Here is a 26,795-nt window from a genome sequence, read left to right as displayed (position 1 = left end):
GCCGGAGGAGAGAGCCGGGAGATTTAAAAAGCACGGGAGGAGAGAGCCGGGACAGCGAAAACAGCGCAGGAGGAGAGAGCCGGGAGATTTAAAAAGCGCGGGAGGAGAGAGCCGGGACAGCGAAAACAGCGCCGGAGGAGAGAGAGCCGGGAGATTTAAAAACGCGGGAGGAGAGAGCCGGGACAGCGAAAACAGCGCCGGAGGAGAGAGAGCCAGGACAGCGAAAACAGCGCGGGAGGAGAGAGCCGGGAGATTTAAAAAGCACGGGTAGGGAGAGCCGGGACAGCGAAAACAGTGCCGGAGGAGAGAGCCGGGAGATTTAAAAAGTGCGGGAGAGAGCCGGGACAGTGCTGGGAGAGGTGAGTGCACAAAAGGTGTGGCAGGAGTGCCTTTAGACATGGAGTGCTGATTGAAACAGAGTGCATCTGAGTTTAGGTGAGTGACTGAGTTCGGGTGAGTGGCGAGAGAGGGCTGTGTTTTTGTTGGTGTTCGGGTTTATCCTTGAGGTTATATAAAGAAAATTTAAAAAAATATATATTAATTAATTAACTAGTTGAATATGGCTGGACAGGTGATGTGCTGTTGCTGTATGATGATGGAACTGGTGGATCCCATTGAGACCGTCAGTGACCACATCTGCAGCAAGTGTTGGCTGCTCGAGGAACTTCGACTCAGAATTGATGAGCTGGAGACCGAGCTGCACACACTGCAGCACATCAGGGATGGGGAACATTACCTGGACGCTTTGTTTCAGGAGGCAGTCACACCCGGTAGAATAAGTACTGTTAATTCAGACAGTGGTCAGGGACAGAGTGGTGTGACTGCAAGGGAGGCAGGTAGGGGGATCCTGAGTTTAGGAGTTGAGGAGCCTCAGCCCTTGACCTTGTCCAACAGGTATGAGGTACTTGCTCCCTGTGTGGATGAGGAAGAGGGCAGTAGGGAGGATGCGTTGACGGACCACTGCACCGTGGTACAGGAAGCCATTCAAGAGGGGGGAGCAAAAAGACAAGTGGTAGTTGTAGGGGATTGATGGCATCCTTTGTAAGCCAGATCGAGAGTCCCGCATGGTATGTTGCCTGCCCGGTGCCAGGGTGAGGGACATCTCTGATCGGCTTGAAAGGATTTTGGAGAAGGAGGGGGAGGATCCAGTTGTTGTGGTCCACGTTGGGACTAACAACATAGGTAAGACTAGGAAAGAGGACCTGTTTGGGGGTTATCAAACACTAGGGACTAAATTAAAGAACAGGTCCTCCAGGGTTATAATCTCTGGATTACTACCCGAGCCACGTGCCAATTGGCATAGGGTTGAGAAAATTAGAGAAGTTAACACGTGGCTAAAGGAGTGGTGCGGGAAAGAGGGATTCCATTTCATGGGTCTTTGGCATCAGTACTGGGGCAGGTGGGACCTGTACCGTTGGGACGGTCTTCACCTGAACCACTCTGGGACCAGTGTTCTAGCGAATAGGATAAATAGGTTGGTCACAAGGACTTTAAACTAGCAAGTTGGGGGGAAGGGAAATGTAAAGCTATGGACAGTATAATGGTTAATGGAGATCAAGGCAGCAGGTTACGTGACAGGTTATTATGTAGAGATATGGGTTCAAAGACAAGGAAAATTAGGAGAAAGGGTAAGAGGAAAAATAAATTGCGAAAAGTTACTGATCAAGGTGTTAGGATTCATAACAAAGACATAAAAAACAGCATAAGTGTACTTTACCTGAATGCTCGTAGTATACGAAATAAGGTAAATGAGTTGATGGCGCAAATCATCGTGAATGACTATGATTTAGTGGCCATTCCTGAAACATGGTTAAAAGATGGTCACGACTGGGAGTTAAATATCCAAGGGTATCAGACTATACGAAAGGATAGAATGGACGGTAACGGCGGTGGTGTAGCTTTGTTGTTTAAGGATGGCATCCGGGCAATAGTAAGGGATGATATTGGTGCTATGGAGGACAAGGTAGAATCAATTTGGGTGGAAATCAGGAATAGTAAGGCGAAAAGGTCACTGATCGGAGTAGTCTATAGGCCACCAAATAGTAACAGGATGGTAGGGCAACAGCGGTTATCATGGGAGATTTTAATCTGCATATCGATTGGTTTAACCAGGTTGGTAAAGGCAGCCTTGAGGAGGAGTTTATAGAATGTGCCCGGGATAATTTCCTGGAACAGTATGTAATGGAACCTACAAGGGAACAAGCGGTCCTAGATCTGGTCCTGTGTAATGAGGCAGGATTGATTAATGATCTCATAGTTCGGGATCCTCTTGCAAGGAGCGACCACAATATGGTGGAATTTAAAACACAGTTGGAGGATGACAAGGTAAAATCAAACACTAGTGTTTTGTGCTTAAACAAAGGCGATTACAATGGGATGAGAGAAGATAGCTAAGGTAGACTGGGAGCAAAGACTTCATGGTGAAGCAGTTGAGGAACAGTGGAGAACCTTCCGAGCGATCTTTCACAGTGTTCAGGAAAGGTTCATACCGACAAAAAAGAAAGACGGTAGAAAGGGGAAAAATCGACCGTGGAAATCTAAGGAGGTGAGGGAGAGTATCAAATTGAAGGAAAAAACATACAAAGTGGCAAAAATTAGTGGGAGACTAGAGGACTGGGAAGTCTTTAGGGGACAACAGAAAGCTACTAAAAAAGCCATAAAGAGTAAGGTAGACTATGAAAGTAAACTGGCTCAGAACATAAAAGCAGATAGTAAAAGCTTCTACAAATATATAAGACAAAAAAGAGTAGCTCAGGTAAATATTGGTCCTTTGGAAGATGAGGAGGGAGATTTAATAATAGGAGACGGGGAAATGGCTGAGGAGCTGAACAGGTTTTTTGGGTCAGTCTTCACAGTGGAGGACACAAATAACATGCCAGTGACTGATGGAAAAAAAGATATGATAGGTGAGGACCTTGAGATGATTGTAATCACTAAGGAGGCAGTATTGGGCAAGCTAATGGGGCTAAAGGTAGACAAGTCTCCTGGCCCTGATGGGAGGAGCGTGCCAGAGAGACGGCGCAGGCTGCCGCAGAGGGGCAGGCGGCAGCCGACCAGGCTGGAGGGACACCCGCCTGCCTGATAAAACACCACCCCGTCCACGACAGTTCTCAATACCTGGGCCCAACAAGGCTGTGTACTTAGACCCCTACTATACTCCCTACATACACACACACAACTGCGATGCACAATTTTCCTTCTATAAATTTAGAGTACCCAATTCCTGCATCTCCTGCCCAATGGAAGAAGTTGGAAGAGTGAATAACCCGGGTGGGATGGGCAGCACGGTAGCATTGTGGATAGCACAATTGCTTCACAGCTCCAGGGTCCCAGGTTTGATTCCGGCTTGGGTCACTGTCTGTGCAGAGTCTGCACATCCTCCCCATGTGTGCGTGGGTTTCCTCCGGGTGCTCCGGTTTCCTCCCACAGTCCAAAGATGTGCAGGTTAGGTGGATTGGCCATGCTAAATTGCCACTAGTGTCCAAAATTGCCCTTAGTGTTGGGTGGGGTTACTGGGTTATGGGGATTGGGTGGAGGTGTTGACCTTGGGTAGCGTGCTCTTTCCTTGAGCCGGTGCTGACCCGATGGGCCGAATGGCCTCCTTCTGCATTGTAAATTCTATGATTTTTTTTTTCCAATTAAGGGACAATTTAGCGTGGCCAATCCACCTAACCTGCACATCTTTTGGATGTACATACACGGGGAGAACGTGCAAACTCCACACGGACAGTGACCCAGGGTTGGAATTCAAACCCGGGTCCTCAGCACCGTGGGCTGCAGTGCCTATACTTCCTCGGGAAACAAAGGAAATTTGGCATGTCCACATTGACTCTCACCAACTTTTGCAGATGCACCAAAGAAAGCATTCTATCTGGCAGCATCACAGCCTGGTTTGGCATCTGTTCGGCCCAAGACCGTAAGAAACTACAGAGAGTCGTGAACACAGCCCTGTCCATCAAGCAAACCCACATCCCATCCATAGACTCTGTCTACACGTCCCGCTGCCTTGGGAAAGCGGGCAGCATAATGAAAGGCCCCTCCCACCCGGGTTATTCACTCTTCCAACTTCTTCCATTGGGCAGGAGATGCAGAGGTCTGAGAACACGCACTATCAGATTCAAAACAGCTTCTTCCCTGCTATTATAGGCTTTTTAAAAAAAATAATCATTGAGGTTATTTTTGGTATAGTAACAACAAAATAAACAATATACATGAAACCATAAACATAGTGCAAAATCTGTTTACCTTTCCTTATTACCCGCCCTACTGTAGCCTAAACTACTCACCCCCCCTCCATGCTGACGATTAATTTTCCGCGAAGAAGTCGACGAACGGTTGCCACCTCCGGGTGAACCCGAACAGTGAACCTCTCAAGGCGAACTTGATTTTCTCCAAACAGAGAAAGCTAGCCATGTCCGATAGCCAGGTCTCCGACTTTGGGGGCTTTGAGTCCCTCCAAGCTAATAGTGTCCGTGTCCGGGCCACCAGGAAAGCAAAGGCCAGAATGTCTGCCTCCTTCTCCTCCAGGATTCCCGGGTCTTCTGACACCCTGAAAATCACCACCTCTGGACTAAGCAACACCCTTGTTTTTAAAACCTTGGGCATGACCACAGCAAACCCCTGCCAAAATCCCCTAAGCTTTGGACATGTCCAAAACATGTGGACATGGTTCGCTGGTCCTCCCGCACATTTTGTGCACCTGCCCTCCACCCCAAAGAACCTGCTCATCCGGGCCACTGTCATGTGAGCCCGGTGAACAACCTTAAATTGTATTAGGCTGAGCCTGGCACATGTTGCGGACGCGTTGACTCTACTCAACTCGTCTGCCCGTAGACCATCCTCTATCTCACCTCCCAGCTCCTCCTCACACTTGCGCATCAGCTCCTTATAGATGTCCAAGATGCTCCCCTCCCCCACCCACCCTCTGGAAATTACCTGAATCCCCTTTAGCGGTAGGAGCGGGAAGGTTTACGAAGCAAGTCCCACACCTGCAGATACCTGAATTTGTTTCCCCTCGCCAGCCCAAACTTTTCCTCCAACGCCCTCACACTCGGAAAGCTCCCCTCTATGAACACATGCCCCATCCTCTCAATCCCCGCTCTCCGCCATAACTGGAACCCCCCATCCATCCTCCCCGGGGCAAACCAGTGATCACAAATTGGGGCCCAGACCGATGCTCCCACATGCCGCCTCCACTGGCCCCAAACTCCCAGGGCCACCACCACCACGGGGCTGGTGGAGTGCCACGCCGGCCTGTTACCAGACTTTTGAATGACTCTTATAGACTGATCTGATCTCTTCACACATGTTCTCCACTGCGTAGTACTGCGCTCCATATGCTTCACCTGATGCCTGTGTCTATGTATTTACATTGTGTATTTATGCATGTCCTACGTTTTGCTTTCATGTATGGAACGATCTGTCTGAACTGTTTGCAGGACAATACTTTCCACTGTACACATGACAACGAAACAAATCCAATCCAATCCTAGACTATCCACTCCAGCCTCAGCATTGGTGTGCCTGCATGCTGTACACAGATAATAAGCTTAATCTGCAGCAGGATCTGGGACTTGGCAAAAAAAAAAGGAAGCGGGCAGAGGAAAAATAAAACGTAGGACAATTTCAGAACCAAGAGAAATCGGCGAATGTGAAAAACGGAAGAGTAATGTTGGAAATACGTAGCAGTAACAACATCAGTAAAGATGGCTACTATATTCATTGCTCCCAATGCGGTCTCCTCTAGATTGGGGAGACTAAACACAGGCTGGACGACTGATTTGTGGAACACCTTCGCTCCATCTGCAAACGTGACCCCAACCTTCCAGTCGTTTGCCATTTCAACTCAGCCTCTTGCTCTCGTGCCCATATGTCCGTCCTTGGCCTGCTGCAATGCTCCAGTGAAGTCCCAAGCAAACTGGAGGAATAGCATCTCATCTTCCGAACTCAACATGGAGTTCGATAATTTTAGACCGTAAACTTTCTCCTCCTGGTTTACCCCATTTTTGTTTGTCCCAATGGAAACCACCCCTTCCCCACAGGGTCGTCTGTCACTTGTTCTTTAGTTTTGCTTTCACTGAGCACTGAACTTTGTTCTGCTATTAACACATTCTGCAATCTTACTGTCAGGTGGATGTACCTTTAAGAAATGGGTGTTTATCAAATATCTGCAGTGATGTCAGTGTGTGGGTGGAGCTGGGCTCTGCTCTGCTTCTTACTTTCGTTTTGTGCTGAAAGATGTTTTGGCTCTGTGTTTAGTTTAGTTTTCAGTTGGAGAGCTGCATGTGAACCAAGCAGATGTGTGTATCGATCTTTCTCTCTACAAGCTAAAGAATGTCTTCAGCTCATTGATGATTTCAAAGTAATAACTGTTTCTGTGGAGAATTTAAACCTGCTCTCTTTGTTAAAAAGTGTTTTGGGCTTATGGATGTTGTTCGGAAAGTTACTAAGGATTACCTATAGAATATTGTATTTGGGAAAGTATCAGTGTTTGTAGTTGATAAGATGTTTACTGTGTGTTTATAAAGTGTTAACTGAATTCATAGAATAAACATTGTTTTGTTTTAAAAATACTTTAGATCTCTTGCATCACACCTGTAAAGTGGGCCCTCATGCTCTCGATCCCTGCTCTCTGCCACTTCCGGAACCCTCCATCTAACCTACCCGGGCAAACCGGTGATTATTGCAAATTGGGGACTAGACCGATGCTCACTCTGCTCCCACATGTCTCCTCCATTGCCCCCAGACTCTGAGTCGCCACCACCACGGGGCTGATGGAGTAGCGTGCCGGTGGGAACGGCAGAGGCGCAGTTACCAGCACTACCAGACTGGTGCCCTTACAAGATGCCACCTCTACTCACTCCCACACCGACCCTCCCCCCTCCCCCACCATCTACTTCCTAATCATGGCTACATTCAGCGCCCAGTAATAATTACTAAAGTTCGGGAGTGCCAGCCCTCCCCGGCTGCACTTTAACATCCCCTTTTTAACTTGCGGGGTCTTACCCGCCCATACAAAGCCCGAGATCACCTTGTTGACCAGTTTAAAAAAGGACCGAGGAATAAAGATGGGGAGACATCGAAACACAAACAGAAATCTTGGGAGAACCGTCATTGTCACTGTCTGTACCCTCCCAGCCAGTGACAACGGGAGCACGTCCCACCTCCGAAAATCCTCCTTCATTTGGTCGACTAGGGCTCGGGCCAGATTAAGCTTTGCAGCTGTTCCCATTCCCACGCCACCTGGACGCCTAGGTACCGAAGGTTTCCCCCTATTACTCTAAATGGCAGCCCCCCCAATCGCCTCTCCTGCCCCCTTGCCTGAACCGCGAACATCTCGCTTTCCCCCATGTTCAATTTATAACCCGAAAACCGGCCAAAATCCCCATAATTTCTTCCATCCCTTCCAATGGGTCCGACACATACAAGAGCAGATCGTCCGCGTATAGCGATGTGTTCCATCCCTCCCCAGCCAGTCCCTTCTAGCCCTTTGAGGCTCTCAACGCAATTGCCAGTGGCTCTATGGCCGATGCGACCAACAGCAAGGAGAAGGGGCATCACCACCTTGTCCCCCGTGTGCAGCCTAAAATAGCCCGATGTCAGCCTGTTCGTCCGTACACTTGCCACAGGCGCCTGATACAGCAGCCTGACCCAGTCAATGAAGCCCCGCCCAAATACCTCCCACCGATAATCCCATTCCATTCAGTCAAATGCCTTCTCTGCGTCCAATGTGACCACTACCTCTACGTCTCTACCCTCTGGGGGCATCATGATAACATTCAACAGACTTCTTACGTTGGCCGCCAACTGCCTCCCCTTAACAAATCCCGTCTGGTCCCCCCCAATTACGTCCGGGACGTAGTCCTCAATCCTGGAGGACAAGAGCTTTTTAAAAAAATATTTTTATTCTCCTCCTTTTTCACATTTTCTCCCAAATTTGCACTCACCAACAATAAATAATCAGCAACAAATATGTCAATCCCCACAACAATAACAATGATCCCTTCCTCCCACCAACCCCCAAACATTAGCCCGCATGTTTACATAAACAAATGACAAAAAGGAATCAGGGATTGCCCATAGTCACCATCAACACACATCGCCCCCCCCTCCCCTCCCACCCACCCCCTCAACTAATGTTCGATGTTATCCAGTTCTTGAAAGTGCATAATCAATAATGCCCATGACTTGTAGAACCCCCTCCGTCCTTCCCCTCAGTTCAAACTTAACCTTCTCAAGAGTCAAGAATTCCAACAGGTCCCCCCGCCACGCCAGGGCACTGGGTGGAGAGGCTGCTCTCCATCCCAACAGGATCCGCCTTCGGGCGATCAACGAGGCGAAGGCTACAATATCTGCCTCCGCACCCGTTTCCAACCCTGGCTGGTCCGACACCCCAAATATGGCCTCCCAGGAGCCTGGGTCCAGTTTCACGTGCACCACCTTGGAAGTTACCCTAAAAACCTCCTTCCAGTAATCCTCTAGCTTTGGACAGGACCACAACATATGAACGTGATTAGCGGGGCCCCCCCCGCAACGTTCACACAAAATCTACTCCTTCAAAGAATCAGCTCACCCTTGCGAGGTGTGCTCTGTATACCACCTCGCATACGAGGTGGAGGCATTCACTCTCCGGAGCACCTCACACCAGACCCCCTCCTCTATAACCTCTCCCAACTCTTCCTCCCACTTTGCTTTGATCCCTTCCAGTGGTGCCTTATCCTCTTCCAAAATAGCTCCGTACACCGCTGACACTACCCCCTCGTCGTCAGCACCTCCTCCAGCATTGTGGAGGCCGGTTCCTCCGGGAAGCTCTGTATCTCCTTTCTGGCAAAATCTTGAACCTGCATGTATCTAAACATTTCTCCCTGCTCCAGCCCATACTTCGCTTCCAGCTCCTTCAATCCTGCAAACCCACCCCTAATAAACAAATCTTTTAGCGTCTTAATCCCCTTCTCTTCCCATTTCCGGAAATTTCCATCCCACCTCCCTGGCTCAAATCTGTGGTTCCCCCAAATCGGCATTTCCCTTGACCCTGCCCCCAACCCCAAGTGTTGGCGAAATTGCCTCCAGTATTTCAATGAAGCTATTATTACCGGACTCCCTGAATATTTCCCCGGAGCTATCGGGAGCGGCGCTGTTGCAAGTGCCTTCAGCCCCGACCCCCTGCACAAACTCTCCTCCATTCTGACCCACTGGGAATCAACCCCTCTGACCCAGCTCCGCACCTTCTCCACATTCGCCGCCCAGTAGTAGTACATCAGGTTCGAAAGACCCAAACCCCCTGCCTGCCTTCCCCTCTGTAGCAGCACCTTTCTCACTTTGGCCACCTTCTCTCCCCATATGAACGAGGTAATCCTTCCCTCAATCTCCCTGAAAATGCCTTTGGCAGGGAAATCGGCAGGCATTCAAAAATAAACAGAAATCGCAGCAACACATTCATTTTAACCGCCTGTACCCGACCTGCCAGTGACAGAGGAAGGCCGTCCCACCTTGCCAGATCGGCTTTCACTCTTCCCACCAAACTAGTGATGTTGTACCTGCGAAGCCTCCCCCACTGAGGACAAGATCTTAGCCAACAATTTGGCGTCTACATTTAGTAGGGAGATCGGTCTGTAGGACCCACATAACTCCAGGTCCTTATCCCGCTTCAGGATCAATGAAATCGTGGCCTGTGACATTGTCGGGGGAAGCCCCCCTCTCTCTCTTGCCTCATTAAATGTCCTCATCAGCAGTGGCCCCAGCATCCCAGAGAACCTTTTGTAAAACTCCACGGGGTACCCATCCGGTCCAGTGTCTTTACCCGACTGCATGGCCTTCAGCCCATCTGCTATCTCTTCCAACCCGATCGGGGCCCCAGCCCTTCTACCAAATCTTCATCAACCTTCGGGAACTTCAGCCCTCCTAAGAATTGCCTCATCCCCTCCGGCCCAGCTGGGGGTTCCGACTTATACAGCCTGCTGTAGAATTCCTTGAACGCTTTATTGACCCCAGCTGAATCTCCAACCAGGTCCCTACCTCTGTCCCTTACTTTCCCAATCTCCCTGGCCGCCTCCCGCTTTCGATGCTGCTGCACGAGCATTCTACTGGCCTTCTCCCCATATTCATAGATCGCCCCCCTCGCCTTCCCTGTAGTTAACAAGCCAAACTCTGCCTGTAGCCTCCGTCGTTCCCTTCGAAGCCCTGAATCTGGGGTCTCCGCATACCTCCTGTCGACCTGTAGCATTTCCTTTATCAGTCGGTCCGCTGTGGGCCCATATCGAGATCAGCTCCCCTCTAACCACCGCCTTCAGCGCCTCCCAGACCACCGCAGCCGAAACTTCCCCCGTGTCGTTGACTTCCAGATAGTTTCGCCAACCGCCCACACACGTCATCAGCTAAAAGTCCCATGTCCAGCCTCCAGTGCGGGCGCTGGCGACTCTCCTTGCTCACCTGTAGGCCAACCCAGTGCGGGGCATGATCCGAGATGGTGATCGCTGAATACTCAGTGTCCACTACCCCGATCAGTAAAGCCCTGTTCAGAATAAAAAAGTCAATTCGGGAGTACACTTGATGCACGTGCGAGTAGAAGGAGAACTCCTTCAGTCTCAGCTGCCCAAATCTCCATGGGTCCACTTGCCCCATAAACCCCTTTAGCTCCTTTGCCATTGCTGGCACCCTGCCTGTCCTTGAGCTAGTCCGGTCTAGCCCTGGGTTAATGACTGTGTTGAAGTCCCCTCCCTGAATCAGCTTATGCGAATCCAAGTCCGGGATCTTCCCCAAGATCCTCCTTATGAACTCCATGTCATCTCAATTTGGCGCGTACACATTCGTGAGTACCACCGGCAGCCCCTCCAGCTTCCTACTAACCATGATGTACCAACCCACGTCCGCCTTCAGTCCCCTCAAATGCTCGAACACACGTGCCCTCTTAACCGGCCCATTTAGCCCCCTTACATTCTATGTACATTCCTGGTTGGGGGCTTCTCACCCCTCCGCCCCCCCCCCTCCGGCCCCCCTCCCCTCCCCCTCCGCCCCCCCCCTCCTCCGCCGCCCCCCCCCCTCCGCCGCCCCCCCCTCCTCCGCCCCCCACCCCCTCCGCCGCCCCCCCCCTCCTCCGCCGCCCCCCCCCGCCCCCCACCCCCTCCTCCGCCCCCCACCCCCCGCGCGTGCGCCCCCCCCGCCCTCCGCGTCCCCCTCCGCCCCCCCCCTCCTCCCCCTCCGCCCCCCCCCTCCTCCGCCCCCCCCCTCCTCCGCCCCCCCCCCCTCCTCCGCCCCCCCCCCTCCTCCGCCACCCCCCCCTCCTCCGCCACCCCCCCTCCTCCGCCCCCCCCCGCCCTCCGCGTCCCCCTCCGCCCCCCCCCCCCCTCCGGGAGACCCACGATTCTCAGGTTCTGCCGGCGGGACCTGTTCTCTGGATCCTCCACCTTCTCCTGGAGCCTTTTTGGTTGGTCTCTCAACATCCTCACCTCCAACTCCACTGCAGCTTGGTGCTCCTCCTGCTCAATCAGTGCCTTCTCCACTTTCTAGATTGCCTGATCTGGAGCATCCAGTCTGAGTTCCAGTCGCGCAATCGACTCCTTAATCGGGTCCACGCAGTCCTGTTTCTGCTTGGCGAAGCCCTCCTGTATAAAGTGCATCAACTGATCCGTCAAAGGCTGGGTCGTCAAGCCAGAACTCCGGTCCTCCGCCATGCTTTCTCTCGTTGCAGTCTCAGCCCAAGCCTTCTCCATTCGCCTATTTCTTCCTATGCGAGCACTCCTGGTCTGCTTCGCCATGCACTGATTTGGATTCCTCATTACAGTTGTATCCAACATCAATTTTTCACTTCAGATCCGACAGAAAATCGGGGAAAAAGGTCCAAAGTTCCAACCCGAGCGGGAGCCACCAAATGTGCAACCTACTCCTTCATAGCTGCCATCGGAAGTTGAGTCAGCTGTAAGTTAACAACAGACTCTGGGGTCTCAACCTCAAAGCAAATTTTTCACCCATCACCGACAATGTGAAACTTCTCTCATTTGCCAGTACTTCCCTGCATATAACATACATGGACTTTGCATTGGCATAATTGACAAAATCACACCCCGAGAAATCATCTTTATACTGCTTTGTTCCAGAGTTAAGTCTAAGGTTCTGGAGCTCTGTACAGGGCTAACTCCAGCACTGCTCTGTACTCTCTTGAGCAGCTCTCTCCAGTAGACTCTGTTGTGAGATTCTGTCCAATTGGTAAACTGCTGATTTGAGTCTCTGGCCGTCTCTTACTTTTGTCGTTACAAGTAGGCTTCAATGAGGTACTGTGAAAAGCCCCTAGTCGCCACATTCCGGCGCCTGTTCGGGGAGGCCGGTACGGGAATTGAACCTGCGCTGCAGCCTTGTTCTGCATTACAATCCAGCTGTTTAGCCCACTGTGCTATTTTCAGCGATCCATTCAACTTCTGTTCACTCGCCTTGCTTGCCAGCAGCTGGAAAATGATTTGGCGAAAAAGCACATACATGGGAGCACATACTTGCACTTGATGTCAAATGTGCATGCAGGGAGCGTGATCTTCTCTCTGCTGGCAGGAAGATTCCACACAAGCCTCATTTATTTCCATTTAAAAGGCGAAAAAGGCTGGCATTCTCGATGTAAAAGTCGGTAGCAGCCATTGGGCACTTCTCCTGCGATCGGGACCACAGGGGGAACTGCACAACCTATCACTCCACGATCCTCCTGACACCCACCTTGGGTCACAATCCACACTTTCTAAAAAGCCTGATATGGTTACAAGAACAGTGGGCTCCCGACTCCCGCCCAACATCTACATGGAACAATTCAGGTAATTTTTCAAAAATAAACTAGAGTACCCAATTATATATTTTTTCCCAATTAAGAGGCAATTTAGCGTGGGCAATCCACCTAACCTGCACATCTTTGGATTGCGGGGGTGAAACCCACGCAGATACGGGGAGAATGTGCAAACTCCACACGGACAGTGACCCAGGGCCGGAATTTGAACCCGGGTCCTCAGCGCCGCAGTCCCAGTGCTATCCACTGCGCCACATGCCACCCACAATTCAGCTAATTGATGGAATACTCCTAACATGACTGTATGAGTGCAACTCCAATAACACTCATCTTGGCAAAATCAAGGACAAAGCAGCCTCCACTTCACTGGCACTCCGAACACCACCTTAAACGTTCACTCCCTCCACCACCGACGCACAGTAGCAGCAGTGTGTACCATCTACAAGATGCATTGCAGGAACTCACCAATGCTCCTCAGACAGCACCTTCCAAACCGACATCTAAAGCACAAGGGCAGCAGATACCTGGGAACACGACCACCTGGAGATTCCCCTCCAAGTCACTCACCATGCTAATTTGGAAATATATTGTTGCTTCACTGTCACTGGGTCAAAGTCTGCACCGACCCCTCTGAATGAGCACCATAACTAAACTTAATCCCCCACACTATCCCCGTAACTCTGGACACTTAGGGGAAATTTGAGCATAGCCAATCCACCTAAACTTCACATCTTTGGACAATGGGAGGAAACCAGAGAACCTGAAGGAAACCCATGCAGACACAACTCCACAGTCACCCAAGGTTGGAATTGAACCTGGGTCCCCGGCGCTGTGAGGCAGCAATGCTAACGACTGCACCACCGTGCCACCTAGTCAAACCTCCTGGAGCTCCCTCCCTCACAGCACGGTGAGTGCAGTTTCGCCACATGAACTGCAGGGGTTAAAGAAGGCAGCTCACTGCCAACTTCTCAAGGGGCAATTATGGATGGGCAACAAATGGTGATTCAGCCAGTGACCCTCCCCCCCAATATGAAATTACAAGGGGGGTGCGGAATCCGGACCGGCCGCTGCGGGTTACTTTACCGTGAGTCGGTTCATGTATTTGGTCCAAAGCGTCCAGTTCATCCGCGAACTGATCCTGAAAATGATCCTCTTCCCATTCCTCCTCTCCCTCCATCTGCAAACTTCCCGCCAAATCTCCTGACCCGGAAACAGCCCGGGGTTAGGTCATCCGTGACGTCGGCGCCGGGCGGAAGTCCCGCCCCGCGCTCCTATTGGTCTACGCGGACGCCAATCACAAGGGACGAGGCGGAAATCCCCTTCCATTGGCTGTCTCACTCGGTTTGGCACTGGGACTGAATGAGGTGCATTTGCGTAGCGTCGGCAGCTGGTGGATTGGAGTCTGACAAGAGAGATTGTCAGATATAAACTGGCACCAGGAGGTGAGAGGTGTCACAGAGCTCGAGACCCAAGCAGCTGAAGGCATGCCCCCCAATGGCGGGGCAGCGAGGGGATACAGCGGGTACACGAGCCCGGGCGGTGGTGGGAACACAGTGATCCTGGGGGAAGGCTGATGCCGGGGAGGGGTTTGAAAATTAGATCAGAATGTTAAAAGCGTGGAATTTCTCGAGAGGAATGTTCTCCTTGGAGTGACATACAGGAGATTTGAGGAAGGTGTTGAAAATCATGAGGGGATTGGATGAGTAGATAGGGAGAAACTGCTCCCCTCTCGTAAAAGGATCGAGAACGAGAGGCACAGATTTAAGGTGATTTGCAAACTAAACAAACGCGCTGTGAGAAAAAACTTTTTCATTCAATGAATGGTTGGGGTCTGGCATGCGCTGCCTGGAAGTGTGGGGTGGGTAGGTTCATTTGAGGCATTCAAGAGGCTTACTTGAATAGAAACCATGTGCCGGGGAAAGGGCACGGGAATGGCACCAAGTCATGATGTTCATTTGGAGAGCCAGGGCAGACAGGATGGGCCAAATGGCCCCTTCTGCATCACAACAATTCATGGAATCTCTACAGCACAGAAGGAGGCCATTCTAGGGCAGCACGGTAGCACAGTAATTAGCGCTGTTGCTTCACAGCTCCAGGGTCCCAGGTTCGATTCCCGGCTTGGGTCACTGTCTGTGCGGAGTCTGCACGTTCTCCCAGTGTCTGCGTGGGTTTCCTCCGGGTGCTCTGGTTTCCTCCCACAGTCCAAAGTTGTGCAAGTTAGGTGGATTGACCATGATAAATTGCCCTTAGTGCCCCAAAAGGCTAGATGGGATTACAGGGATAGGGTGGAGATGTGGGCTTGGGTAGGGTGCTGTTTCCAAGGGCTGGTGCAGACTCGATGGGCCGAATCTTCTGCATTGTAAATTCTATGATTCATTTGGCCCATGGAGATGCACCGACCCTCCGATAGACCACCCCACCTAGGCCCATTCCTCTGCACTATCCCCGTAACCTCACCTAATATTTTTTCTTTTTTATAAATTTTTTCCAATTAAGGGCAATTTAGCATGATCAATCCACCTACCCTGCACATCTTTGGGTTGTGGGGGCGAAACCCACGCAAACACGTGAAGAATGTGCAAACTCCACACAGACAGTGACCCAGAGCCGGGATCAAACCTGGGACCTCGGTGCCGTGAGGCAGCAGTGCTACCCATTGCGCCACCGTGCTGCTCTCACCTCACCTAATATTTGGACAATAAGGGGCAATTTGTCATGGTCAATCCACCGGACCCGCACATCTTTGGACTGTGGGAGAAAACCGGACCACCCGGATGAAACCCACGCAGACATGGGGAGAATTGCAAACCCTACACAGTCAACTAACGTTGGAATCAAATCAGGGTCCCTGGCACTGTGAGGCAGCAATGCTAGCCACTGTGCCACCATGCCACCCTTAATTCTGTGATTCCAGACTGGCGATCAGTGTAGAACAGCGAGCAGTAGGGTAATGAATGAATTGGACTTGGCGTGGCTTACAATATGGACGCCAGAGTTTTGGATGAGCTCAAGTTTTGGAGTTCAAGTTTTGAAGGGATTTTGACGAGGAGAGCATTAACATAAAACATAGTACAGCACAGAACAGGCCCTTTGGCCCTCGATGTTGTGCCGAGCATTGTCCGAAACCAAGATCAAGCCATCCCACTCCCTGTCATTCTGGTGTGCTCCATGTGCCTATCCAATAACCGCTTGAAAGTTCCTAAAGTCCGACTCCACTATCACAGCAGGCAGTCCATTCCACACCCTAACCACTCTCTGAGTAAAGAACCTACCTCGGACATCCCTCCTATATCTCCCACCCTGAATCTTATAGTTATGCCCCCTTGTAACAGCTACATCCACCCGAGGAAATAGTCTCTGAACGTCCAATCTATCTATCCCCCTCATTATCTTATGAACCTCTATTAAGTCGCTTCTCATCCTCCTCCGCTCCAAAGAGAAAAGCCCTAGCTCCCTCAACCTTTCCTCATAAGACCTATCCTGCAAACCAGGCAGCATCCTGGTAAATCTCCTTTGCACCCTTTCCAATGCTTCCACATCCTTCCTATAATGAGGTGACCAGAACTGCACACAATACTCCAAATGTGGTCTCACCGGGGTCATGTATAGTTGCAGCATAACCCCGCGGCTCTTAAACTCAAGCCCCCTGTTAATAAATGCGAACACACTATAAGCCTTCTTCACGGCTCTATCCACTTGAGTGGCAACCTTCAGAGATCTGTGGCCATGAACCCCAAGATCTCTCTGTTCCTCCACATTCCTCAGAACCCTGCCGTTGACCCTGTAATCCGCATTTACATTTTTTCTACCAAAATGAATCACCTCGCACTTATCGGGGTTAAACTCCATCTGCCATTTTTCGGCCCAGCTCTGCATCCTATCAATGTCTCTTTGCAGCCTACAACAGCCCTCCACCTCATCCACTACTCCACCAATCTTGGTGTCATCAGCAAATTTACTGACCCACCCTTCAGCCCCCTCCTCCAAGTCATTGATAAAAATCACAAATAGCAGAGGACTGAGCCACTGATCCCTGTGGTACACCGCTGGTAACTGGTCTCCAGTCTGAAAATTTTCCATCCATCACCACCCTCTGTCTTCTATGTGATAGCCAGTTACTTATCCAATTGACCAAATTTCCCTCTATCCCACACCTCCTTACTTTCTTCATGAGCCGACCATGGGGAACCTTATCAAACGCCTTACTAAAATCCATGTATACGACATCAACTGCTCTACCTTCATCTACACACTTAGTTTCCTCCTCAAAGAATTCAATCAAATTTGTGAGGCAAGACCTACCCTTCATGAATCCGTGTTGACTATCCCAGATTAAGCTGCATCTTTCCAAATGGTCATAAATCCTATCCTTCAGGACCTTTTCCATTATCTTCCCGACCACCGAAGTAAGACTAACTGGCCTATAATTACGAGGGTCATTCCTATTCCTTTTCTTGAACAGAGGAACAACATTCGCCACTCTCCAGTCCTCTGGCACTATCCCCGTGGACAGCGAGGACCCAAAGATCAAAGCCAAAGGCTCTGCAATCTCATCCCTTGCCTCCCAAAGAATCCTTGGGTATATCCCATCTGGCCCAGGGGACTTGTCGACCTTCAGGTTTTTCAAAATTGCTAATACATCCTTCCTCAGAACATCTACTTCCTCCAGCCTACCCACCTGAATCACACTCTCATCCTCAAAAACATGGCCCCTCTCCTTTGTGAACACTGAAGAAAAGTATTCATTCAACGACTCTCCTATTTCTTCTGACTCCATGCACAAGTTCCCACTACTGTTCCTGACCGGTTCTACCCTCGCCCATGCCATTCTTTTATTTCTCACATAAAAGTAAAAAGCCTTGGGGTTTTCCTTGATCCGACCTGCCAAGGACTTCTCATGCCCCCTCATAGCTCTCCTCAGCCCTTTTTTCAGCTCATTTCTTGCTACCTTGTAACCCTCAAGCGACCCTACTGAACCTTGTTTTCTCATCCTTACAGACGCTTCCTTTTTCCTCTTGACAAGACATTCAACCTCTTGTGAACCATGGTTCCCTCACACGGCCATTTCCCCCCTGCCTGACAGGGACATACCTATCAAGGATACGCAGTATTTGTTCCTTGAACAAGCTCCACTTTTCATTTGTGCCTTTCCCTGACAGTTTCTGTTTCCATCTTATGCTCCCTAATTCTTGCCTAATCGCATCATAATTACCCCTCCCCCAATTATAAACCTTGCCCTGCCATATGGCCCTATCCCTCTCCATTGCAATGGTGAAAGACACCAAATTGTGGTCACTATCTCCAAAGTGCTCTCCCACAAACAAATCTAACACTTGGCCCGGTTCATTACCCAGTACCAAATCCAATGTGGCCCCCCCCCCTCTTGTCGGCCTAACCACATATTGTGTCAGGAAACCCTCCTGCACACACTGTACAAAAACTGTCCCATCCGAACTGTTCGACCTATAGAGATTACAATAAATATTTGGAAAGTTAATGTCACCCATGACAACTACCCTGAGACCTCCACACCTATCCATAATCTGTTTTGCAATTCCTTCCTCCACATCTCTATTACTATTTGGGGGCCTATAGAAAACTCCTAACAATGTGACCGCTCCTTTCCTATTTCTAACTTCGTCCCATATTATCTCAGTAGGCAGATCCCCTTCAAACTGCCTTTCTGCAGCCGTTAAGCTATCCTTAATAAACAATGCTACTCCTCCACCTCTTTTACCACCTTCCCTACTCTTACTTAAACATCTATACCCCGGAACTTCCAACAACCATTCCTGTCCCTGTTCTAACCATGGCTCTGTAATGGCCACAACATCGTAGTCCCAAGTACCAATCCACGCTCCAAGTTCACCTACCTTATTCCGGATGCTCCTTGCATTGAAGTAGACACACTTCAACCCACCTTTCTGTCTGCCGGTACACTCCTGAGACCTTGATACTCTCGACACTGGCTTCTGGATCACAGCTCGTTTTCCCAGCCCCCTGACAAATTAGTTTAAACCCCCCTGAAGAGCCGTAGCAAATTTCCCTCTCAGGATATTGGTGCCCCTCTGGTTCAGGTGCAAACCGTCCTGTCTGTACAGGTCCCAACTTCCCCAGAATGTGCTCCAATTATCCACGTACCTGAAACCTTCCCTCCTACACCATCCCTGAAACCACATGTTTATCTGCACTCTCTCCCTGTTCCTCACCTCACTAGCATGTGGCACCGGCAACAAACCAGAGATGACAACATGGTTTGTCCTGGCTCTCAGCTCCCACCCTAGCTCCCTAAATTCCTGTTTAAATCCCCATCCCTTCTCTTACCTATGCCGTTGGTACCGATGTGTACCACAACTTGTGACTGCTCCCCCTCCCCTTTAAGGATTCTGAAAACACGGTCTGAGACGTCACGGACCCTGGCACCCGGGAGGCAACATGCCATCCGTGAGTCTCTTGCTGCCACAGAACCGTCTATCTGTCCCTCTAACTATCCCAATAACTATTGCTCTTCTGCTCTCCCTCCTTCTCTTCTGAGCCACAGGGATGGACTCAATGCTGGAAATCCGTTCACCGTGGCTTACCCCTGGTAGGTCGTCCCCCTCAACAGTATCCAAAATGGTATACTTGTTACTGAGGGGAACGACCACAGAGGATCCCTGCACTGACTGCTTCTTCCCAGCCCCTCTCACCGTCACCCATCTACCTTGATTCTTCGGAGTAACTACATTCCCGTAACAGCCTCTCCGAACAGGCGCCGGAATGTGGCGACTAGGGGCTTTTCACAGTAACTTCATTTGAAGCCTACTTGTGACAATAAGCAATTTTCATTTCATTTTTCATCCCTGAAGCTATTATCTATGACCACCTCTGCCTCCCGAATGATCCAAATTTCATCCAGCTCCAGTTCCCTAACGTGGTTTCTGAGGAACTGGAGATGGGTGCACTTCCCACAGGTTAAATCAGCAGGGACACTGACGGCGTCCCTCACCTCAAACATTCTGCAGGAGGAACATTGCACTGCCTTCCCAGCCATCCCCTCTAGATAAAAAAAGATAAAAAGAGCTTACCTGTTATTCATTCTACCCCTTAGGTTAAAGGAGGTGGAAGGGTGGGGGACACTACAAGTTTTGAAACTGCCCAACTTAAATACAGGTAAAAATAAAACACTTAACCAGCAACCACTGCGCCCATCACGAGAACATCAATCAGCTGTTATGGGCCTGCGCAAACAATTTAAATCTTTACTACTTACCTAGCAGTCACTCTGTCCTCACTCCGACCGGATTCAGCTGGAAACTCCCAACAGTAAGCTTTTAAAAAAAATTACTCCCCTTCTCAGTAAGCACTCACTCAGCAACCACTGCGCCCCGCACGATAACACCTCAGGGAAAAGAAAAACTACTTACCAGTCACCAGCCTATCACTTACCTGCAGCCTGTGACGTCACGGTTCAACTTCTTTCTACTTCTACCTGCCCTCGAGTCTCCCTCTTGATCTTTACTCAGCTGGGATCCTCACAGTGATTGTCTTTTTTTTTTGGTTAGAGGAGGAAGTAGGGAGGGAAACACTGAAGAAGTGTTTCGGGTTTAACTGTCACTTGACAACAGCTCCTCCACAAACCACCTTCAAGATACGGTGACCGCAATGCACGGATGTAAATTTTCCCCGCAACAGCCAATCAGCAGCTCCGCTCTACTGCCCTCTGCTGGATGCTTGCTTTCACTTGAACACTTAGCGTGTCTTGCTCAGGTAGACTTTCGGGATGCAGTGACCGCAATGGACTGATGCAGATTTCCCCCGCAACAGCCAATCAGCTGCTCCGCTCTACTGCCTTCTGCTGGAATTGTTAAATCCAGAAGTAACAAAGACGTTGATGAAGATATCAGCAGCAGATGAGCGGAGGCAGGGGCAGAGTTGAGTGACTTTATAGAGATGGAAATATTTATTCTCGGTAAGGCAGAAAACACATGGGGCTGGATTCCCTCAGCCCGGGGCCAGGCCGAAGAATACCCGCTACCGACGCGAATCACGCTGCCCCAACGCTGGCACGCGTTCTCCACAGAGCGGAGAATCGGCGCCATTGGCACCGGCGTGGTTGGCAACCGATTCTCGGCCCGGAATGGGCCGAGCAGTTGTCGCAAAATGCCAAGTCCCACCAGCGTCGTCCACACCTGCTCTCAGCCGGCGGCAGCGTGCCGTTGAAGGGTCTGGGGGCGGCCTGTGGGGGGAGGGAGGGGGCGTCCGACCCCGGGAGGGGCCTCCGATGTAGCCTGGACCGCGATCGGGGCCCACTGATCGGCGGGCCGGCTTCTGGCTGGCGGCCTCCTATCCTCCGCGTCGGCCCCTGTAGTCCTCCGCCAAGTTGCGTTCGGGGCCGGCGTGTTGAAGGAAGCCACTGCCACAGTGCATGTGCGCTTTGGCGCTGGTGCCACTGCGCATGCGTGGATCCCGCGGCGCCCACTTGACACCGGGATCAGCAGCTGGAGCGGCGTGAACCGCTCCAGTGCCGTGCTGGCCCCCTGTAGGAGCAAGAATTGCTGATCCTGAGGCCATGTTGATGCCGTCGTGAAACGCGATGGCGTTTCCAACGGTGTCAACACTTAGCCTCAGGATCACAGAATCCCGCCATGGGGTCCGTAAATCGGCTCATGGTCCAGGTTGAAAACAATACAGTTCAGTGTTGAGCAGTGGCTGGGGACAGAGATTGAGCTGTTGGCTAGACAATGGAGTTCATGAAGGACAAAGACAAAGGTTCAGCCTGTCCAGTGTTGAGTTGGAGAAAAATTCAGCTCATCCAGGACTGAATGTCAGGGATGCATTCCTCTCAAAGCTCTAAAGCTGCACAACAATATGGAATATGCTGTTTAACAAACAGACCACAATTAAGCACCTCTCCCTTTAACATGCATGCATGCTAAATGTCAATTTTAAACACACACAAGCAGAAATTAGAATATTGGACGTCAGACAAACAATGAGACAAATCAGACATTTAAACATTCAAGAGGTGGTACCCAAGAAGAGCTGGGTGTTACCAGCGTAAAGGGGAAACTTTGCAATGACGTTAAACTACTGAATTAAGATGAGAAATAGGAGGGGGACAAGGATAGATTTTTCTGGGACTGCAGGGGTGACAGTGTAGGAACAGGAAGAGAAGCCATTGAAGAAGATTCTCTGACTAGAACTAGGTAAGCAAGATTGAAATAAAACAGTGTCCATCCAATTCAGCTGGGTAGCAGGTACAATGCAGAAGAATGGTGGAGTCACTTGTATCAAAGACTGCAGAGAGGTCAAGAAGGATGAGGATAGTTTATCATGGTTGCAGTCAACACATTTGTGATTTTGATCAGAGCCGTTTCAATTTGATGGAAGACGTGATGTTGGCCTTACTGCAGGTAAAGAATGTGTGCTGTGTAGAAGTACTGAGGTACCAGGTTGGGTGTCTTTAGTTACTGTCTGCCATTTATTTAGTGAACTGATCATATTTTGTAACCGTGCCATTTTTACAAAATGTGTGCGCTATCTGCTTCAATTGATTATATTGTACGTCACTTGCATCAGAAATTTTGGGATTTTCCGGTCCCGCTGCCCCCCAAATGAAATTCCAGCCCGAGGTCAGTGGACCTTTCAATGGTCCGTCAAATTATCCATCCCGCCTGTGGTTATTCCTGTGGTGGACGGAGCGGAAAACTTACCTTGGAGTCTGTGTTGAAGAATGGTGCTTGGCTTTCTGCTCAATAAATCTCTAATGACCAAGTGTTCCTTACAAACTACATTTTAGATAAGCTGTAATAGCAATGTATATATTTGATCAAGACCATTATATAAAGATGATGTGGGTTAAAGAGGTGTGAATTGTCTCAAGCCAGGACAGTTGGTAGGATTTCGCAAGCCCAGGACAGATGTTGGGGGGGTGAATGTAATACGACATGAATCCAAGGTCCCGGTCGAGGACGTACTCATGTGTGCAGAACTTGGCTATAAGTTTCTGCTCGCCGATTTTGCGTTGTCGCATGTCCTGAAGGCCGCCTTGGAGAACGCTTACTCGGAGATCATAGGCCGAATGCCCTTGAATGCTGAAGTGTTCCCCGACTGGAAGGGAACATTCCTGCCTGGCGATTGTCGCGCGATGTCCATTCATCCATTGTCGCAGCCTCTGCATGGTCTCGCCAATGTACCACGCTTCGGGCCATCCTTTCCTGCAACGTATGAGTAGAGAACATTGGCCGAGTTGCACGAGTATGTACCACGTACCTGGTGGGTGGTGTTCTCACATGTAATGGTGGTACCCATGTCAATGATCTGGCACGTCTTGCAGAGATTGCCATGGCAGAGTTGTGTGATGTCGTGGTCGCTGTTCTGAAGGCTGGGTAGTTTGCTGCAAAAAATGGTTTGTTTGAGGTTGCGTGGTTGTTTGAAGGAAAGTAGTGGGGGTGTGGGGATGACCTTGGCAAGATGTTCATCTTCATCGATGACGTGTTGAAGGCTGCAAAGACGATGTCGTAGTTCCTTCGCTCCGGGGAAGTGCTGGACGACGAAGGGTATTCTGTCGGTTGTGTCCCGTGTTTGTCTTCTGAGGAGGTCGGTGCGGTTTTTTGCTGTGGCGCGTTGGAACTGTCGATCGATGAGTCGAGCGCCATATCCGTTCGTACGAGGGCATCTTTCAACGTCTGTAGAGCTCCTCCTTGTCTGAGCAGATCCTGTGTATATGGAGGGCTTGTCCATAGGGGATGGCTTCTTTAATGTGTTTAGGGTGTAAGCTGGAGAAGTGGAGCATCGTGAGGTTATCCGTGAGCTTGCGGTAAAGTGAAGTGCTGAGGTGACCGTCCTTGATGGAGATGAGTGTGTCCAAGAATGCAACTGATTTTGGAGAGTAGTCCATGGTGAGTCTGATGGTTGGATGGAACTTATTGATGTCACCGTGTAGTTGTTTCAGTGATTCTTCGCCATGGATCCAAAGGAAAAAAATGTAATTGATGTATCTGGTGTATAACGTTGGTTGAACGTCCTGTGCGGTGAGGAGGTCTTGGTCAAACTTGTGCACGAAGATGTTGGCATATTGAGGTGCGAATTTGGTCCCTATGGCTGTTCCGTGTGTCTGGATGAAGAACTTGTTGTCGAAGATGAAGACATTGTGATCCAGAATGAAGCGGATGAGTTGCAGAATTGCGTCTGGAGATTGGCAGTTGTCGGTGTTGAGTACGGAGGCTGTTGCAGCAGTGCCGTCATGGGGAATGCTGGTGTAGAGTGCCGAGACGTCCATTGTGACAAGTAATGTTCCTGGTTCAACTGGTCCATGGGTGCTGAGTTTCTGTAGGAAGTCCATCATGTCGCGACTGAAGCTGGTCGTTCCTTGATCGATGGGTTTCAAGTTGCCCTCGATGTAGCCAGAGAGGTTCTCACACAGGGTCCCATTGCCTGATACGATAGGACGGCCTGGTGTGTTGGCCTTGTGTATTTCTGGGAGGAAGTAGAGATCTCCAACGCGGGGAGTACGTGGGATGAGAGCACGTAGGGTGCTCTGAAGGTCTGGATCCAAGGTCTTGATCAGTCTGTTAAGTTGGCAGATGTGCTCCTTGGTCGGATCTGCGGGTAACTCTGTAGTGTTCCTGGTTGTTGAGTTGTCGGTAAACTTCTTTGTAGTGGTCCGTTCTGTTCAGTATAATGGTGGCCCATCCTTTGTCTGCTGGTTTGATGACGATGTTGCGGTTGGTCTTGAGAGCGCGGATGGTGTTGTGTTGTGCTTGGGTAACGTTCGGGGCTGTCTTGTGAATGCGACTGATGAATCTGGTATTGACGCGACTCCTGACGGCTTGAGTATACATGTCGAGTCTAGGGCAGTGGCCTTCCTTTACCGCAAGCCCACGGATAACCTCACGATGCTCCACTTCCCCAGCTTGCACCCTAAACACATTAAAGAAGCCATCCCCTATGGACAAGCCCTCCGTACACACAGGATCTGCTCAGACGAGGAGGAGTGTAACAGACATCGACAGACGCTGAAAGATGCCCTTGTACGAGCGGGATATGGCGCTTGACTCATCGATCGACAGTTCCAACGCACCACAGCAAAAAAAACGCACCAACCTCCTCAGAAGACAAACACGGGACACAACCGTCCAGAGTACCCTTCGTCGTCCAATACTTTCCCGGAGCGGAGAAACTACGACATCTTCTTCGCAGCCTTCAACACGTCATCGATGAAGATGAACATCTTGCCAAGGTCATCCCCACACCCCCACTACTTGCCTTCAAACAACCGCACAACCTCAAACAAACCATTGTTTGCAGCAAACTACCCAGCGACCACGACACCACACAACCCTGCCATGGCAATCTCTGCAAGACGTGCCAGATCATTGGCATGGGTACCACTATTACACGTGAGAACACCACCCACCAGGTACGCGGTACATACTTGTGTGACTCAGCCAACGTTGTCTACCTGATACACTGCAGGAAAGGATGCCCCGAAGCGTGGTACATTGGTGAGACCATGCAGATGCTGCGACAATGGATGGACGGACATCGCGCGACAATCGCCAGGCAAGAATGTTCCCTTCCAGTCGGGGAACACTTCAGCAGTCAAGGGCATTCAGCCTCTGATCTCCGGGTAAACGTTCTCCAAGGCGGCCTTCAGGACGCGCGGCAATGCAAAATTGTCAAGCAGAAACTTATAGCCAAGTTCCGCACACGAGTGCGGCCTCAACCGGGACCTGGATTCATGTCGCATTACATTCATCCCCCGCCATCTGGCCTGGGCTTGTGAAATCCTACCAACTGTCCTAGCTTGAGACAATTTACACCTCTTTAACCTGGGGTTACCCCTATCTCTGGATCTGTTCTAAGCATTGTCTTGCATCTTTGACGTTGTCTACATATATGTTTCTGGAACATACCTCTTCATTCACCGGAGGAAGGAGCAGTGCTCCAAAAGCTAGTGTTTGAAACAAACCTGTTGGACTTTAACCTGGTGTTGTAAGATTTCTTATTATATAAAGATGCATTCTTTGCCTCCTGCTCTCCGATTATAATATGTTGGGCCCATATTTGCAGGAAACCTGTGCCTTAGTTGTGCTGGATCTGTTTCCATAGAATGCCTACAGTGCAGAAGGAGGCCATTCCCCCCCCATCAAGTGCACTGACCCTCTGAAAGAGCACCCTATCTTGGCCCACTCCCCTTCCCTATCCCCATAACCCCACCTAACATTTGGACAATGAGGGGCAATTTAGCATGGCCAATCCACCTAACCTGCACATCTTTGGACTGTGAGAGGAAACCAGAGCACCCGGAGGAAACCCACAGGGAGAAAGTGCAGACTCCACAGTCATCCAAGGCCAGAATTGAACCTGTGTGATGCAGTAGTGCTAGCCACTGTGCCACCATTGTTATGGTGCTGAAATTGTCAAAGATTATGGAGTGAGCAACTTAAACTGTGATGTCCACCTTATCATAATTTGTTTCCACTTTTGTACTGCTCCACAGAGTCCCTCACCAGAAATGTTGAATGCTAATTATCAATGACGGCAGAGTTTGCTGAATTAATGTTTGTATGATTGCCACAGTCACTTAGACCATTTTAGAATGGCGCTGCAGGGCTCGGAATTAGTCATGTATTTAATCACTCTGCAAGCTGACTGAGGGTAACATCTTTAATGACTTGTTCCAGCCATTTCCTTAGCATCTTAAATATAACCTTGGGCTTCAATTAAGTAATCAAATAAGTGTTTTGACATCCAGGATTGTACTGATTGTCCACAACTGATATTTTTAATATTAACATTTATTGAGCTTGTTGCTAAGTATGACTTGCACCTAGTAGCTTGGGATTGCACACATTCTCAGAGACAGACAGAATTTGGCAAGTAAGGGGGGTATTATTTCTTACTGATTGTGGCAATTATGGTAAAGAGGAGAAACCGCAGCACAAATCTAGATTTTTCCAGTCCTTATACTCTTCTGATAAATGCTTCAATATCAGATATGTTTTTCCAGAAAATATTTGCTGATGAAAAGGCTTACAAGTGAAAGGTC

At 50.0% G+C, this 26,795-nt stretch overlaps 2 protein-coding genes across 4 annotated transcripts in view; one reads left to right on the top strand and one right to left on the bottom strand.

The window, feature by feature from the left end:
* chtf18 (CTF18, chromosome transmission fidelity factor 18 homolog (S. cerevisiae)) overlaps positions 1–13,955 on the bottom strand; it is a 167,280-nt gene extending 153,325 nt beyond the window's left edge. Inside the window, exon 1 of the mRNA XM_072480886.1 lies at positions 13,844–13,955. Within this exon, the coding sequence (XP_072336987.1) occupies positions 13,844–13,937 (94 nt within the window). The 5' untranslated portion in view covers positions 13,938–13,955. The remainder of the gene's footprint in view (positions 1–13,843) is intronic.
* A 138-nt stretch (positions 13,956–14,093) lies between these two features.
* Positions 14,094–26,795, top strand: part of rpusd1 (RNA pseudouridine synthase domain containing 1) — a 53,195-nt gene continuing 40,493 nt past the window's right edge. For 2 of the 3 annotated variants that reach the window (XM_072480885.1, XM_072480883.1), the window contains exon 1: positions 14,094–14,202. The gene's annotated coding sequence lies outside the window, so the exon portion shown is untranslated. Of the gene's footprint in view, positions 14,203–14,369; positions 14,527–26,795 lie in introns of those variants that run through there. The other variant, XM_072480884.1, reaches the window with a different exon arrangement.

This window comes from Scyliorhinus torazame, chromosome 17 (genome assembly GCF_047496885.1).
Source record: "Scyliorhinus torazame isolate Kashiwa2021f chromosome 17, sScyTor2.1, whole genome shotgun sequence".
NCBI lineage: Eukaryota > Metazoa > Chordata > Chondrichthyes > Carcharhiniformes > Scyliorhinidae > Scyliorhinus > Scyliorhinus torazame.
This window is presented reverse-complemented; position numbering and strand designations above follow the sequence as displayed.